The sequence below is a fragment of the Castanea sativa genome, chromosome 3 (genome assembly GCF_040712315.1).
Source record: "Castanea sativa cultivar Marrone di Chiusa Pesio chromosome 3, ASM4071231v1".
Classification (NCBI taxonomy): domain Eukaryota; kingdom Viridiplantae; phylum Streptophyta; class Magnoliopsida; order Fagales; family Fagaceae; genus Castanea; species Castanea sativa.
The window spans coordinates 43439108-43456852 of NC_134015.1; the positions used below are offsets into that span (position 1 = coordinate 43439108).

General features: G+C 37.1%; 1 protein-coding gene across 1 annotated transcript; it reads left to right on the top strand.

The window, feature by feature from the left end:
* Window positions 1-12580: 12580 nt before the first annotated feature.
* LOC142629548 (small heat shock protein, chloroplastic-like) lies at window positions 12581-14084 on the top strand. Its single transcript, XM_075803555.1, has 2 exons — window positions 12581-13067; window positions 13500-14084. Exons 1-2 carry the CDS (start codon window positions 12818-12820, stop codon window positions 13970-13972), a joined length of 723 nt encoding a protein of 240 aa, XP_075659670.1. The 5' UTR covers window positions 12581-12817; the 3' UTR covers window positions 13973-14084.
* Window positions 14085-17745: the final 3661 nt, after the last annotated feature.

The following is a 17745-nucleotide window of genomic DNA, read 5'->3' on the forward strand; positions in this document are numbered from 1 at the left end:
AGGCCATTACGTTCACAGACGAGGACACAGGACGACTTCACCACCCACACGATGACGCGATAGTCATCACCCTACTCATTGATGACTACATGACTAGGAGGGTGTTGATAGACAATGGCAGTTCTACGGACATTCTGTATTACCCTGCCTTCTAGCAAATAAGGCTAGGACGAGATCAGCTTCAACTAGTGAATTCGTCATTGGTGGGATTCGAAGGAATGAAGGTGCAACTAGTGGGCACCATCACATTACCAGTGGTCATTGGAACATATCCACAGCAGATAACCAAGGAGGTAAATTTCCTTGTTGTCGATTGTGCATCGTCATATAATGCAATTATTAGAAGACCAACTCTAAATAGTTAGAAGGCAGTAACCTCTACCTGCCATTTGTCCATCAAATTTTCGACCGAGCACGGAGTGGGCCAAGTACAAGGAGATCAATTAGCCTCCAGAGAATGCCACTTAGCCATGTTGGCAATGGACGAGCATATACAGGCAATGAGTATAGACATGAGAAGGATCGTAGTGGAACCCACTGAGGTGTTAGAAGACATCCCATTAGATGAGAACCAGCCTGAGAAGTTCACTAGAATTGGGGCGAGCATGAAAGGAAAGGCAAAGCATGCTTTGGTCCAGTTTTTGAAGAAAAGCCTCAATGTCTTTGCATGGAGTCATGAAGACATGCCTGGCATTGATCCAAGTGTTATTACTCACAGCCTGAACGTGTGTCCCTATTCAAAACCAATGCGTCAGAAGAAAATGGTTTTCGCTCCTAAGCGAGACAATGCCATCAAGGAAGAAGTCCAGAAGTTGGTTACCGTGGAGTTCATCCGAGAAGTTTATTATCCAGATTGGTTGGCGAACGTAGTCATGGTGAAGAAAGCTAACGGCAAGTGGCAAATGTGCGTGGACTTTACTGACTTAAACAAAGCTTGCCCCAAGGATTGTTACCCATTGCCACGCATTGACCAGCTGGTGGACTTGACGACAGGTCATAGGGTGCTGAGCTTCATGAACGCCTTCTCAGGCTACAACCAGATAAAGATGGGCGAAGTGGTTCAAGAAAAAACCTCATTCATTACAAGCCAAGGGTTGTATTGCTACAAAGTGATGCCCTTCGGTTTGAAGAACGCAGGGGCGACTTACCAAAGACTAGTTAACCACATGTTCCATCCTCAAATCGAGTGAAATGTGGAGGTTTATGTAGATGATATGCTGGTGAAAAGCCTGGACGAGGACAATCATTTGGACGACCTTCAAGAGACTTTTAATACACTTCGGCGATATAACAAGAAATTAAATCGAAGCAATTGTGCTTTTGGAGTTTCGTCTGGGAAGTTTTTGGGGTTCATGGTTTCGCACAGAGGAATTAAAGCAAATCTGGACAAAATCCAAGCGATACTGAATATGGAACCACCGAAAAATATCAAGGAAGTCCAATCTCTTACCGGACAAGTTACGGCCCTTAACAAGTTTATGTCAAAAGCTACTGATAAGTGTTTGCCATTCTTTAAAGTCCTCAGGAAGGCATTTGAGTGGACAGACGAGCGTCAAAAGGCCTTCCAAGACTTGAAGACATATCTCATGACAATGTCGTTACTGAGTTCGTTTGTACCTAGAGAAAAGCTGTATTTGTACTTGGCGGTGTCCCCACATGCAGTAAGCTCGGTGTTGGTCAGAGAAGAGGGGAGAATTCAGAAACCGGTTTATTACACAAGCCGTGCAATAAGAGGAGCAGAAGGACGATATTCGATGATGGAGAAGCTAGCTTTTGCCTTAATTACGGCTTCCAGGAAGCTGAAGCATTATTTCCAAGCTCATATTATCAACGTCCTAATAGATCACCCCATAAAGAAGGCAATGAACAAGTTGGAAGCCGCTGGATGATTAATACAGTGGGCTGTGGAACTTAGCGAGTTTGACATCAGATACCTTCCAAGGAGTGCAATAAAGGTGCAGACATTAGCAGATTTCATTGCAGAGTTCACCCTTAGCCAAGACGAGCTGGACAAAGACGATGGAGTTGAAAGGTGAGTTATCAATGTAGACAGATCATCCACACTATATGCAGGAGGGATTGGAGTCATACTCAAGTCCCCGGAGGGTGATAAGCTAGAGTATGTGGCCCGTCTGCAGTATTAAACCACCAACAACAAGGCTGAGTACAAAACTCTACTCAAAGGATTGGAATTGGCTAAGTCCTTAGGGGCGGAGTCAATAATAGTCAGAAGAGATTCTCAACTAGTCATCAACCAAGTAAATGGAATGTATGATACCAAGGAAGATCGGATAAAGAAATACCTCAGCAAAGTGAAATGACTTGTACGAAAGTTTTCAGCAGTAAGTTTTGTTCAACTCCCTAGGGAGGAAAATATGGAAGCAGATGCCTTGGCAAAAGCAGCTTCGGCAAGAGGAATTACAGACGAGTACGACAATGTCCAATATATGCCAAGTATAGACTTTTCGGACATACAGCAGATAGAAGGGGGAGAAAATTAGATGAGTCCAATAGTAATCTATCTTAAAGATGGAAGGCTTCTAGAAAACAAAGATGAAGCTAGGAAGTTGAGAGTCAAGGCAGCCAAATACGTCCTCATAAACGAAGTGCTGTACAAGCGAGGTTTTTCCCAACCTTACTTAAGGTGCTTGGCTCCTGACGAGTCAAACTATGTTTTGAGGGAAGTTCATGAAGGAGCATGTGGAAATCATTCAGGAGCGAGATCACTAGTCCATAAGGTCGTCCGTGCAACTACTATTGGCCTACAATGTAGGCAGATGCTAAGGCCTATGTCAAGGTCTGTGACCAGTGTCAACGCTATAGCAATGTCCCTAGACAGCCGTCAGAGTACCAGACCCCAATGATGGCCCCATGGCCCTTTGCACAGTGGGGACTGGATATCCTAGGTCCCTTCCCCATGGGAACCAGACAAATGAAGTTTTTGGTAATAGGGATTGATTACTTTACCAAGTGGGTAGAGGCCGAACCTCTTGCAATAATCACTCAACAAAATGTTAAAAATTTTGTATGGAAGAATATTCTATGTAGGTTCGGAGTACCCTGGGTACTAGTATTGGATAACGGACGTTAGTTTGACAACGCACCCTTCAGGAACTTTTGCAAACATTTTGGAATCAAGAATCACTATTCCTCACCCTCCCATCCACAAGCGAATAGACAAGCAGAAGTAGCGAACCGATCCCTGCTGAAAACCATCATGACTCGGCTCAAGGGGCAAAAGGGACATGGCCAGACGAGTTACCAAGTGTTCTTTGGGCCTACAGGACGACTGTACGAACTCCGACAAGAGAGACCCCCTTTAAGCTAGCCTATGGAAGTGAAGTCGTCATACCGATAGAAGTTCATATGGCTAATCATCGAGTGATGAAGTATCAGGAGAGAGAGGGGAACAACTTCGTCTTGACCTCGATCTTATTGACAAGGTAAGAATGGATGCGGAGCAAAGGATAGCAAGATACAAGAATCTTATGGCTAGGCAGCATGATGTCATGGTGAAACCCAGACGATTCAGTGTTGGGGACCTTGTTCTCAAAAGAGTCTCCTTAGCAACTAGGAATCCGACTCATGGAAAATTGGACCCAATTAGGAAGGAACCTACAGGATAATCAACTGCAAGAGATAGGGGTTATACTACCTAGAGGCCCTGGACGGACGAAAGTTAAAGCACCCCTAGAACGTGGAACACCTGAGGAGGTACTATCAGTGATGAACTTGGACGAAATGATTCGGGGACGAGGTTGATACTATGGACAACTAAAGCCACGATCCATGTGTTTAGTTATACCTACTGTTGTGTTCTTATTACTACTATAGTGTGTACTAAGAATAAAAAGTGCATTAGTTCTTAAACTTTTGCACCGTCTACAGACCAGTTTGTAAAAGACAAGGTTATGTATTTTCTTAAATGTTTTAATAAGGCACCAGCTTCTAAAGCGTGCCATATTTGTGGACAATTCATGCAATAATATGGTTTGGATTTCTGATATACTTAATCTAGTTTCCATAATGATACCTACAAGGGGGGCAAAAGCCTAAGATGAATGAAAATCTTTGGACGCAGGGATGTAACGTTCATAAGTTTTCCTCGAAATAAGGATAAAAAAAGCTAAGGCATACTCGTCTAAACTTTCCTTGAAATAAGGATAAAGCAAAAAGAAAAGTCAAAGCATACTCGTCTAAGAATAGATAGACAAGAAAAAGGCATACGTTAAAGCATAAAATTCCAAAGACGATGATCTAGCCAAGACGCCTCAATGTCTTAGGACGAGTAAAACATTATAAACCTCTCGCAAGGAGACGAGTGATAATTGCCCAAAGGATGAAGTAAAACACTGGTAGTTGTCATTGTCGTCCTAGGACGAGTTACACTTGTAAAAATTTGACTGGCTAACAAAGACGTCCATGCCTAGGTGGGTCGTCCATAAGAAAATCACATGGACGACCATTCAACACTTAGAACACTGTTTAAAAGCCAATGACATAAATGGTCAAAATAGTGGATAAACTCGTCCATACAATATATAATGGATAAAAGAAAAATATTCTTTAGTCTAAAGAGAGTAGACGACCACCGTCCAAAAACTCTTATAAAATAAACCTTAAAAGGCAATTGTTAATAAACTCGTCCTGAACACTCTGGACAAGATAATTGTACTCAAATACATCGTAAAAAGGGTCCAAAAACAACGGACCAAAAGAAAAGTAGAATAACAATAGCACTAATTTAAAAATTATCTTCAAGAAGGGGGGGCATCAACGTTGGGGTCGTCTTGAGATGGCTTGGTGGTGGCATCATCCTCAATGTTAACATCGTCTGAGCCTGTTTGGAGGAGAGAACTTGTAGCAGCGCCAAGGTTGAGTTTAATGGTGCTAAAGTCAACTCCAGGAAAGTTGTCTATAGCATCCATTCTAAAATATTCAAACCCTACTGCATAGTTTGTGTCCAGCAGGTCAATAAACTCCTTGGACGCTTTAAACTCCTCCACTGCGTCATCTTTAGCCTTCTTGAGGAGGAGACTCAGCTCGTTGTTCTTCTTTTGAAGAAAGTCAAATCGGTCGTCCTTCTTAGCAGCATCAGATTTCAGCTCCCCCACCAAAGCACTCAACCCATAACCTCGTCCTAGGCCTTATCCGCCACCTCGGCCCAAGTTCTGCAGTCATTTTTAATCTCTTCTATTCTTTTTTCTAGAAGGATTCTCGTCTTGTCCATTTCCGTGGCCTGCCTGGACGCTATGAACTTCAACATTACCTACATGGAAGACAAGAAGGTTCAAGAGATAAAAATAAAAATAGATAACATGGCTAAAACAAGACGAGACAAAGGTGCTCACCTTAAAAAGATCGTGGACACCGGAATGCTTAAACTTCTTCAAAGACATGTCGTAGCACGCAGCCACGTCCTCACCTATTACAGCCTCTTGGAATCGTTCCCAAGCCAAATCCTCATTCTCCAATAAGTTCATAGAAATCCTTTGAGGAGGCTGGGACGAAGCAGGAGCATGGGTCTTGGACGGAGCGACGCCAATGGGCGTAGACGAGTCAACATCAACGACTGTGATGGACGGCAAGGAGGAAGGAGGGTCAAACTTAGCATTTTCGGGCCTAGACGACCCATGTTTGGTCTTCTTCCCCCGACCACTAGGTAAGCTTCCCAGGTCCAAATTTTTGGACAAGATTTTCCTCTTGTCTCTAGCCACAGGATGAGGCTGGGGCTGAACTTCAAGTCTGGTCGTCTCGTCAATCACTTCATTTCCCTTATTTTCTTTCATGGTTGTCATTCCTGAAAAACACATGTACACATATGTATATATATAAAATTAAAAAAAATTCAAGTAAGAAAGGCACTCACGTCTACGGACAGTTTGCTTGTGCGTAAGGGCTTCAGCAGATGGATCTGGGCCAAGTCCCCACCTGTGCAAGCGTTGAAGAGTCACCAACGAGTGAAAATTCCTCTCAGGGTGTAGATGAGCTTTGTGGACGCAGTCACAGTGAAACTTACTTAAAGAAGGACATCTAACAGCTAAAAAAAAAAGAGGAAAATTAAGGTTAGACAACTGTCTAAAAATAAAATATAACAAAACAAAATAAAAAAAGAATGAAGGAAAAACATAACATACCTTCTTGATGAAGGTTCCCTAAATCTCCAGTATAAGGGGGAAATACATCTCTACCAACCTCAATAGGATGCCTCACCCAGAAACCAAAGACAAAGAAAAATTCTGTCTTCCAGTTTCTGTCAGATGAAGGCAAAGACTTAATCAACCTACAGTCATTGCCCTTAGCTGTGAACTGATAAAAACCCAAAGTTTGACTTATCCCGGAGGGTTTATAACAGTATAGAAACTCGTCTACAGTGATAGGACGGTTCCCATCAAATACCTCCCTCCATAAGACTTGCATAAAGACAATAAGTCTCCACGCGTTGGGGTTAAACTGACAAACTCCCAAGCCCAGCCTAGTGAGTAATTCTCTAGCGAAGGCATTCAAAGGAAATCTAAGCCCCCCTAGCAAATAAGCTTCGTAAATACCTATTCCAAAACGGGGTTGGCAACACCATTCCTTTCGGACGACTAACCTAGGATTCAGGTCGTCTGGGATTTGGAACCAACTCCTAAAAGCATCTAACCTCTTCTCGTCCGTCTTAGAAGGGATTTCTATAGCACAACTATACGCAGTTTCTTCTTCGTCCAAAGGGGATGACGGCGGGACGCTTATTGAGGTATCAGCTCCAGAGGCTACCCTCGTCCTAATATTTTCCTGTAAGGTTTCAACGGGAATTCCAGGAACACCAGAGGTATATTCCTCTGTTGTGTGGCCACTACTACTACTACTATCGTTACTGGAAGTGCTATAACTAGAAGAATCATGGTACTCGTCTATGGCCTTGTCTACACTGTTGCTAGACGAACAGGTAGCCATTTCAGACGTTCTAAAGCTTAAAAAGGAAAGCCTGAGAGTGAGAGTAAGGGGAATACCTGGCTCTAGAAGAAAGATACTAAGTACGCTGAGAACACTCCTAGACGAGGCGACGGACGAGAATGTCAAAACAGAAAATTTGAAAAAATGAGAGGGGCACGAGAGGGAAACCACTATTTATAGGTAGAGAAGTCTCGGTATTCACAACGACGAGACCAATGAGAAGGCGACACGTGGCATCTACCTCAAGGAGGTAAGTCGACGTGACCAACCACCTATGAAAGCATGACACGTGGTATGCTGTCTGAAAAACAAATAAAATAGAAAATAATAATAATAATAAATGTTCTTAGAAAACTCGTCCTGAAGTCTAGTGATGTACTACATGACCCCTGGACGAAGGGGCAACTGATGAGGAATGAGGAAAAATTTACTCCAGACCATCCATGGTCATCCACACTAGCAGCCGTCTAGAAGAAAGCACCAAGACGAGGCTAACGATCATGGTCATCTATAGACGAAAACACACCCGCAACACTCATCCTAGGAAAGCTATCATCCTCATCCTGAAGGGATTCGTCCACAAGAGGACCCCTGAAAGAGACTTTTACACTTGGGAATTACTAAGTACATTTCACAACTCCGCAACATACGCATAACTTCCAGTAACCGATGTATGAGAAATTATAACTCCTAAACGGTTGTGGAAGTTATCCTTGAACCCTCGCACCTCCTCAAATTCAGGAGAGGTTACAATCCCAATAAATGTTCCTAGGACACTATATAAACACCCATTCAGACCAGAAAAATGTACGCTTGACATTTCCCAAAAAATTGGAACTCTGAAAATATATAGAGAGAAGACTAACTTTGTCATCGGAGGGTTCTTGGCTGGCAATCCCGGTCATCTTTGATCGCTTTTCTTTCTTTTCCAGGCCATCGAAGGAGCAAGCAGTCCTGTCAAGTCCGAAACATCCAGCCTACTGATTTTCTTTGCATCATCATTATTAATATTTCAAATAATTTACAAACTTATACAATTCAATTTCAAATTTATATAAGTATATTTTATACATTATATATATGGACAAACAATTTTATATATATATTTAAATTAAGCCACATACTCACAAGCTTGTTCACAAGCACATTATGTATTTGAACCCAGCTTGCTTAATATGTCGAGCCTAAAGTTAATCTTGAGCATGGCTTATTTTCTTAACAAATGAACTTAAACAAAGTTTTTCCTTAGTCAAGCGCCAAACTACTCATAAACATCTTAGTTCATTAACAATTCCAAATAGTATTAACCCTAATACCAATTGTTTGAAATAGAGAGAGAAAAAGAAAGATACTTATTTGCTTGACTTATTTAACTTTAAAAAAAAGGATAAAACTATAGTTGAACTCAGAAAAAGGAAAGTTTTGAAAAGTTATATCTAAGCAAATAATTCAAAAAAGCTAAAAAAAATTGTTTAGCCAAAAATATTTTAAAAAATATGGCATCATATTATTTAAAATTAGTTATCATTTTTATTGAATCAAATAAGATTTTAAATAATGTAAGAACAACATAAATTCCTTTAAATCAAATGAATATCATTGTTCGCACCAAGCTCTCCATGTAGAAATAGGCAAATAGCATCATTTTATAGGATTCAGATCCTCTAGAGTTCCTAGGGTACTCTACCAAGTAGAGTTCATTAAATCCTAACCACTCTTTAATGATTTAATGGTCTAGATTTTGCCATGTCAGCATTTCATTAACAATCATCTTAATTGTTTTGTTTACAACATTATTTTATTATTTCAAGAATATTATTAATGAAATGCTGACATGGCAGAATCTAAACCATTAAATCATTAAAGAGTGGTTAGGATTTAATGAACTCTACTGGTAGAGTACCCTAAGAACTCTAGAGGATCTGAATCCCATTTTATAATACCTCATTTATATGTTTCGAACCCCACCCCATTAAATGTAGCTCAACAAACCATTTATGATCATTTTCTTCCCGTCTCTCATCACTAATTGAAGCCCATTTATAACTGATGGCTCTTTTGATGTAGATTTTTGTCGGATGGTTCGATGGCAAATTTAAAGGCCGAGTTCCAAAAGAAGGTGAAGTGAAATTGCATCGGAGATGCGGTCTTCTCGGTGGTCAACAACAAAACTACGTCACCACCGTTGTTTCAATAGAGTCAAATAGGCAACTGAGGTTTCTACACCACAGAATTGCCCATGGCATCCACAGTTGTTGCTCTAAATTTGTGATTTTTTTTTCATGTGAACAAGGAGAGTTAATAGAAGAGAAGAGATGCCAAAAGTGAAATCAAATATATTTATTTATCTTGGACAAGAAAAAATAATAAAAAATTAAATAATATTTAAATAGAATTGAGAAATAAATAGAGTTTGATGGGTATGTATGCGAATAGTTGTTTAAGTAAAAATAAAAAGTATGGATTTTAATTAGAATGTACTCAAAATTGTGTACACGTACTGTGAATGCTCTAAAGTCATGGTTATCAAAATATTTAAAACCATACCGAGCATTGAATTGTAAAGGAAATGGTATGGTGGTTAGCTACTTCAACTACTGAGCCATTAATGAGAGAGAGAGAGAGAGAGAGAGAGAGAATTCAACATTGGAGAAGAGGTATTGAGTCATGGTCACTGTTTTAAAACCCGAACAAGTCTGTCTTGCTCGACCGATTTAACTTCAACATTAATAACCACTATCCAGAAAGCAATTTTTTTATACGAAATCATGAAGAAATTTTTTTGGATTGTTCATTGTACCAAGTTTGGGTCTGATGTTTCTTTGGATGCAATTGGCTGGTTTAATTCTCGTGCTGTTTTGAGCATTTACAGCAGTGGAGTTAAAAATTAAGCTATTTGGCACTATATAAAGTTATTTAATCTATTTTACCTACACATATGCTGCAGCAATGTATCTATTTTAGTTTTTCACACAATAAAATAAAATAAAAATCACAATAAAATAAGATATCTACTACAATAAAATAATATATTCACTATAATAAAATAATATATCCACTACACACAATCATCACAGCCACACACACAACCACCACCACCACCACCACAACCCACAACAAAGAAAAAAAAAAATCAACCAAGCCCACACCCACCAGGCAACACCCACACCCATCACCACGAAACCCACCCGAGCCACCACTACAAACACAAATCTACCCACAAACCCACCCACACAAACACCGTATTCAAACCAGTGACCACGAACCACATTGACCCACCATAGCACACCAACCACACCATAGTACACCAACCACACCATAGCACACCGACGTCAATGAACCCAACCGACGCCGACTATTCAACCACACCACAGCCCACCGATGCCACAAACCCAGCCATCCACCGACGCTAATCGGCAGCTTGGGATGACTATTTTAGCTACTTTTTAGCTTTATCTATAATACTCTCAATAAAAAAAAATATTTAATTTCAACTAAATAAGCTGTTCCTAAAAGGATGCTTTTATACACACACACACACAGAGGGTTGGGAAACTGTGTTTGAAAATGACTTAAATTTCAATAACATTTTTTACAATCAACGTCACTAATTTTTTATAAAAATTATTATATATTATTGAACTTTATATATTATTAAATTAATTATAACATCATTATGGTTCAAACTCTTTATGAATTCCAGTTTGGCTTTCAACCCTTGAGTATCTCCATATTTTGTTTCTTTGAATAGTTCATTGTTACAACCACACGTGTGAGTGGAGAGGGAAGGAAAAGGACATATAACAATGGGGAGAAACGGATAGATGAGGAAAAAATAGAAGGAAATAGTTTTCGACGAGTGTATTATGTTTTGGGACAAACAAAAATAAAAATTAAACTATATTAATTGACCTAATAATTAGTAAAAGAAATAACTTTAGAAAAATTTTATCTTGTCAAGATGCATTCTATTAAAATTATTTGTTTTAGTAGGTTTCAGCTAGCTCAATTGGTAAAGTTTCTGATGGTTGAATAAGAGATCTAGGGTTCAATTTTCGCCTACACCAAAAACTGATTGTTGTCTTGGTCTAATGATAAAGAGCTAACATCAAGAGTAGACGCTATAAGTTGAAACTCTCTTTAAAAAAAAATTATTTGCTTTAAAATTCAATGAAAATAACAATTATTACATTTAATTACACACACACACACACACACACACACACATAAAGAGAGTGATATTCTTGAAAAGGTACACTAGTACCTAAATATATAAATATATATATATATTACCAAACCAAAACAGTATTCAATAATGGCTTGCCTAGGTCCATTTGGTTGGGCAATTGAAAAGTGGGATGATAGAAAATGGGGAGGAGATGGAGAAGTAGGGAGATAGAAGAAATCTTAGTTTTCTCTCCGTGTATATGGTTGGAGTTGGAAAAGTGGAGAAATGGAATGAGAGGATGGAAGAAATATTTTGTAAAAAATTACTTTTATACCCTTATTACATAATATATAAGATAATTTTTTATACTCACCAAATAATTACTTAATTTTAATTAAAATTAATAAAATAACATTTTATAAAAATTTACACATCATACGTATTATATTATATTACTTTTACTTGTTATTATATTATATTATATATATTTTATATAAAAAAAATTGGACATATTATAATGAGGGAAAAAAACATAATAGGGAAGATTTGGCTGGGTAGAGACTCTAGAGAGACAGAGATCCGTGGAAATCAGTGGAATGTAGTGGAGAGAGAGAGAGAGAGAGAGAGAGAAAAAAAAGATGTGTGGTTAGCGGGGCATAGTTGCTATTTAAAGAGTGGTAAAAACGTAAAAGAATGGGCTAAAACAACATTCCACAAAACAAACTTAGTTTTCTCCTCGATCTGGAGAGAAAACATTTTAGTGCTCAGGGAGAAAACCCTCAAATTTCACTAGTTTTCCTGCCTGAAATTCTCCAACTAAACGGCCTAAGAGTAATATAATTATTCATTTTTAGTTACAAATGTCAAAGTGACTTGAGACATGTAGAGAAATCAAAGGAAGAATAGGAAAACAAATCTTCGTTCCAAATCAATGCATTTCAATGATTTCATGGCTAATATTAATTTTAAAGGAGCTTTAATTGTCTCACTCTCCATACATATCATTTGTCACCGTGTTAATTAGGATATTTATAAAAAGATATTGTGGACATTTGATGTTAAAGTGAATACCTTGTGCACATAGGATTATAGGAAGCGTGAAACAATATTTTTAAAATTTTAAAAACAGTGGGTTCCAGTTAACTCAGCTGTTAAAGTTTTTTATGGTTGTATAAGAGATTTAGGGTTCAATTCCCGCCTACACCAAAAACTGATTAATATCTTGCTCTGATAATAAAGAGCAATTATCAGAAACAGATACTATAGGTTGAAACTCTCTCAAAAAAAAAAAAATTAAAAACATTTCTGGGTAGTAGGTTCTGCCGTAGTTGAGAAGATGGTAGGAACGGCATGTCGTTTATTATGAATTGAGATCTTGGTTACCCTTTTTCCCCTCAACCGGTTTTGAGTCGTTTTGACTAAAAGTTGTCAATTTTTGTCATATCAGAAGTTGCCAGAAATTCTCAGCTTGTGGGGGATCTTCATTTATTCAGGCTAAGGTTTCTGGATTTCTCGAGAAACCAAAATCTTCTACACTACGCTCCCAATGTGGCAATGTCCTTTCCAGAAACCTCATCACCTCCCTTTAAATATTTGGTCCCCAACTCTTATTCTCATCAAAATCTTTGCCACACATCTACTAGACTATTACCAACAGCCTTAAACACCCTAACCATTTCTTCATCAGGATAATAAAAAATAAGTAAAATCATGTCCCAAGCTGTTTCAAATATGAGCCTTTCTTTGCCTCTGCCATGTGGAAGAGCCAGTAATTCTTATAAGCCTCTATGTTCAACAGTCCCCCACTTTTTCAAACCAATTGGCGGCAGAGGTTTAAGCCAAAACAGCATCAGGGCCATGGCAGGGGAGATCAAAGACAATCTTGACCAATTGCAGAGAGCCAACAGCAAGCAACAGCAGCCCAACCCCAAGAGCCGAGTCGCCCCTGTTGCCCCCATAGGTAACTATATCCAAACTTTTAGCTATCTTCTTTTTTCTTTTCGATGTAGGTACTGGGAAATATTACTATTATAGAAAAATCTTCAACATACAACTATGTATAACACAAGATGTAAGGGAAAGGAGTGACATAACATATCAAAATACATAAGTTTAGACAACACCAAAAAACAAAAAGCAGCAAAAAATAACACTTTGTGGCCTAATCTATTAGCCATTGTTGGTTTATTACTTTATTTATTTATTTTATATTTAATAAGTGGGGTAGAGGGATTTGAATTTTGCACGTATTCATTATAAATGTTAGGAAGTATCAATTGAGTTATAAAATTCTTGGTTGCCCAACTAATCTCAATCTTTTATGAACTTAGTTTTATAATTGTTGGGTACTGATTTATTTGTTTTTTATTTCAATTTGTGTGTACATATGCAGGGTTATGGGATCGATTTCCATCAGCAAGGACAGTGCAGCAGATGATGGAGACGATGGAGAGAGTGATGGAGGACCCATTTGCCTATTCTAGTGGGTGGCCATCGCCGGTGCCTAGTGAGGGAAGAGGGTACAGTAGGGGAAGGACACCATGGGAGATCAAAGAGGGTGAGAGTGAGTACAAGATGAGGTTTGACATGCCTGGTATGGCTAAGGAAGATGTGAAAGTTTGTGTGGAGGAGAAGATGCTGGTTTTGAAGGCTGAGAAGGTGCTCAAAAAGAAGGAAGGTCAGGATAATAAGGAAGAAGAAGAGGATTGGTCTGCTAAGAGCTATGGCAAGTATAGCTGTAGGATTGCTTTACCGGATAATATTCAGTTTGAGAAGATTAAGGCAGAGGTGAAAGATGGGGTTTTGTATATAACTATTCCTAAGGCTAGCAGCCATGGCAAAGTTTTGGACATCAATGTTGAATGAAAATTTGTGCGCTAGAGTAAATGTATGTTTTTTCTGTTTTGTTTTTTAATGAATTTTTAACTATTCCTAGCAAATGTCTTTCAAAGTTTTAAGTGTAAAGGGAATCATTTGCAAATTTAAGGTGTCTTCACTTCATTTTGGATTTATTTATCTATGTTTTTGGATGCGATTTCCTGTTTATGACTTCATGCGAAGGTCTGCAAAGCAATTGTGAGTGTGTGTGTGTGTTTGTAACCTTAGTTTCTAGTATAGTCTATGTTTTTCCTCGAAGGCCCTTGTGAATATGATTGAATATCTTTATCATGTAATAGTAAAAGGTAGGTTCTGAAGACATTCTGAAAACTACATTTCACAACATGACAACAAACACTGGCCCTTGATCACAGGCGCTTGAGGCTTCCAGAGTGTTCAATGCCTCGGGATTTTTTCTTGAACATTCTATTTAATCTTCAGTCTCCTAATTAAAACAAGATTGGGGTAATGTGAACAAGTTTTCATGATTGCATCAGCACTAATATGCCAAACAATATGACTTGAAAGGCTGCAATATGTAATTTATTTAGTAATCATGAAGGCAATTTTGAGATTACGAACACCTTGATACTGGGAATGTAATTAAAAATAATAAAAATTTTATGCGAAATAGAAATTTTAAAAAAATAGAAAAAATAATTACACATGAAAGACAAAGTTACACATGAAAGACAAAGTTACTTGTTCTGCCTCTATATTCACAAACAACGTATAAATGAAAGTTTCAATAAAAAAAAAATTAATAAAGAGACTCATAAATCCCAATCTCATTAAATCCAAACTCGTATAAAGCGCTTTTCTCAACCCAATTAGTACATCATAAGAATTCCGAATTCTATAAACATGGTGGGCAAAATATAAACTTAGATAGATAATTAGCTAATCCAGAGCCCAAAATCAAAATTGAAGGCAAGGTTACAAAATTGAAAGATGTTCGGCACCAATTTCACCCAAATTAAAAATCATACTTATAAAATTTAATAGTCATATGATGTTATGAATATTCAAACATACAATACATATGGTGCTATCACCATACCATGAACATACTAAATAGTTTTGACAATCATAACTAGAATTATATGTTCATCATTCATAAAAAAATAAAAAAATAAATAAATTCATCAAAAAAGAATTAGATGTTCATCTTATTTTTCATAATCACAAATCATCATACCACACTCAGATTTGAGCATGTGTGCTTATCAAATATAATAATAATATGTCATATTTCATCATATTGTAGCTTTATTTGAAGAGAATATTCACTAATTATCCAACCTATTCCATCAAAACGTGGCCTATTTATATTATGTAGAAAACTAAAAGAGGTTTAGCCGTGTAGGGCTATATCTGTATTCATTGCCTCACATAAAGGACTAGTGGTAAATTACTATTAAGAATGAGTGCTACTTGCTAGAAACAATGATGCTCTCATGCTCCTTCCTCTTGATAACCTGTTTTGTTAGGGGTGAAAAAGTAAGAGAGTAGAAAATGGCGAGAGAATGAAAAAGTGGGAGGATGGAAGAGACTTTAGAGCCTACTTGGTTTCAAAAAGTGGTGTATCCACTTTTCATTTTCTCTATTCTCTATTCTATATTCAAATCCTGAATTTGAATATAAAAAAAAGCATTTATTTTCATATTTGGTAATGTTTGGTAAGTTGTTTTGAATACATAATTTTGGTATAGAATATATCATACCCAAGTTTGGTCATTATATATATATATTTTTTAAAGTAACTTTCCTCACTTACACATACTCATCACTCAAAAGAAGTAATTTTGTATTTTCACAATATTTATGAATATGCTACTACATTCATATTCATAGAAAACAAAAATGCTAAAAAGTTTTTTATTTTATTTTTTGTATTCAAATCCAATTTTTGGGATACTAAAAATGAAAACTAAGCACAAATACTAAAACCAAACAAGTTTTTAGTGGTGGGTTCCACAGAAAACTGAAAATAAATACAAAATATTGCACTTTTTTCAGCTAACTAAGCAAGCCCTTATAGTTTCTCTAATTTGTGTTTGGTTGTGGGGGTGGAAAAGTAGAGGGATGTAAAACTTGTTTGTTTGGTTGCGGGTGTGGAAAAGTAAAGGGATGTAAAACTTTTTTATTTGGTTAAGAAGAAAAATGGGAGGATAGAATATAGAATTTGTATAAATTTACTCATATATCTTTATTAAAAAATGGTGCCCAATTAAAATTAAAAAAAAAAAAGGTAAACAACCAACCAAAAAAAATAATGCAACCACCCAAGTTTATTAAAAAAGAAAAATCATGCCTAGTAAAAAAGAAGAAGAAGAAGAAGAAGAAAGAGCAAAACACCCTAAAAATATCCAAACACCAGACCGAAAAAAGACCAAAACGAAAAAGAAAAAGAAGAGTAGTGTATCACACCTAGAACAAACAAAAATAGAATAAGAAACAATCAAAATGTGAAAGAAGGGGTAGTTTGTCATAGTTTGTCATTTGACTGCAACTACTATTCTACTCTCTATTTTGTCCTCAAATTGGAGAGATATTATTTTGGTAGGCCTGAGGAAAAAAAACTTGGGCCCCACTAATTTTTCTCTCTTTAAAATCCACCCAATCAAACACTCCAAAAAACATTTTCCCTCCCCTTTTCTCTCCTCTTTTCTCTCCTCTCTTATCCATTCTCTCTAAAATCCGCCCAACCATAAGGATTCGTTTAGTTAGATGGGTGAAAAAGTGGGATGATAGAAACAGGGAAATGATAGAAAAGTGGGAGGATAAAAGAGATTTAGTTTTCTCTCATATATGTTTGATTAGGAGGGTGGAAAAGTACAAAGATGAAAAATTCATTTGTTTAGTTGAATAGAAAAATGAGATGATGGAAAATATAGTTGGTATAATTTTACGATTATGTCCTTATTAAATAAAACAAAAGGTAACACTTTTTTTTTAATTTAAAAAAATTGTGTATGGCATTTCATTTGTAAAAAAATAAGAGAACAAACCAATGGATCCAAACACAGAATGAGAATAGAGGCATCACACAAAAAACACAAGGAAGATAAAAGACAAAAAGGTTATAAAAAAAAAAAATGAACTTGGTGGTGAAGGACAATTTCATCCAAAACCACCCACCAGTATGCCACCCCATTTTCTCCCCAATTTGGGGAGATTAGAGAATGATTGGTTTAAGTAAAACTCTAACTCAAAACCCAATTTTCATCACCCAATTCTCAAAATCTGTGGGTCCCACCTTAAGAAAATTTGTTTTGTTCAATTTTTGTTCTTAATTTCCATAACTCAAAGCTCAAAAAATTGAGTTAGAATTATGGAAATTGAGAACAAATTTTTAGAATTTTCAAGTTATGAAAATTGAGATTCAATGGCATACTTGTAAATTTGAGCAATTGTGTGGGACCCATGGTAATGACTTGTCTTATCGAGTCAAATCACAACAATTACTTTGCTCCCAACGGCTCCTTTTATTTATTTTTTTTCTTTCTTTTTTCTTAATTCATTTTTTTTTTCAAGAACCTGAAGATGAATAGCAATCACAACATCTCAATAAGCTTAATATGGGTCTAGAAATGTGCAGTGACATCCTTTTCCTTCAAGCATTGATCTCTCTTTTTTTGTTTCTATTTTTCTTTGCCATAGCAATAACATTCTTTGAGTGTCTGGATAGAAATTGAAATAATCTCTCAACTATGATTATTCATACTCATCTAATAGATTCAATAATTCATCTTGCTCTG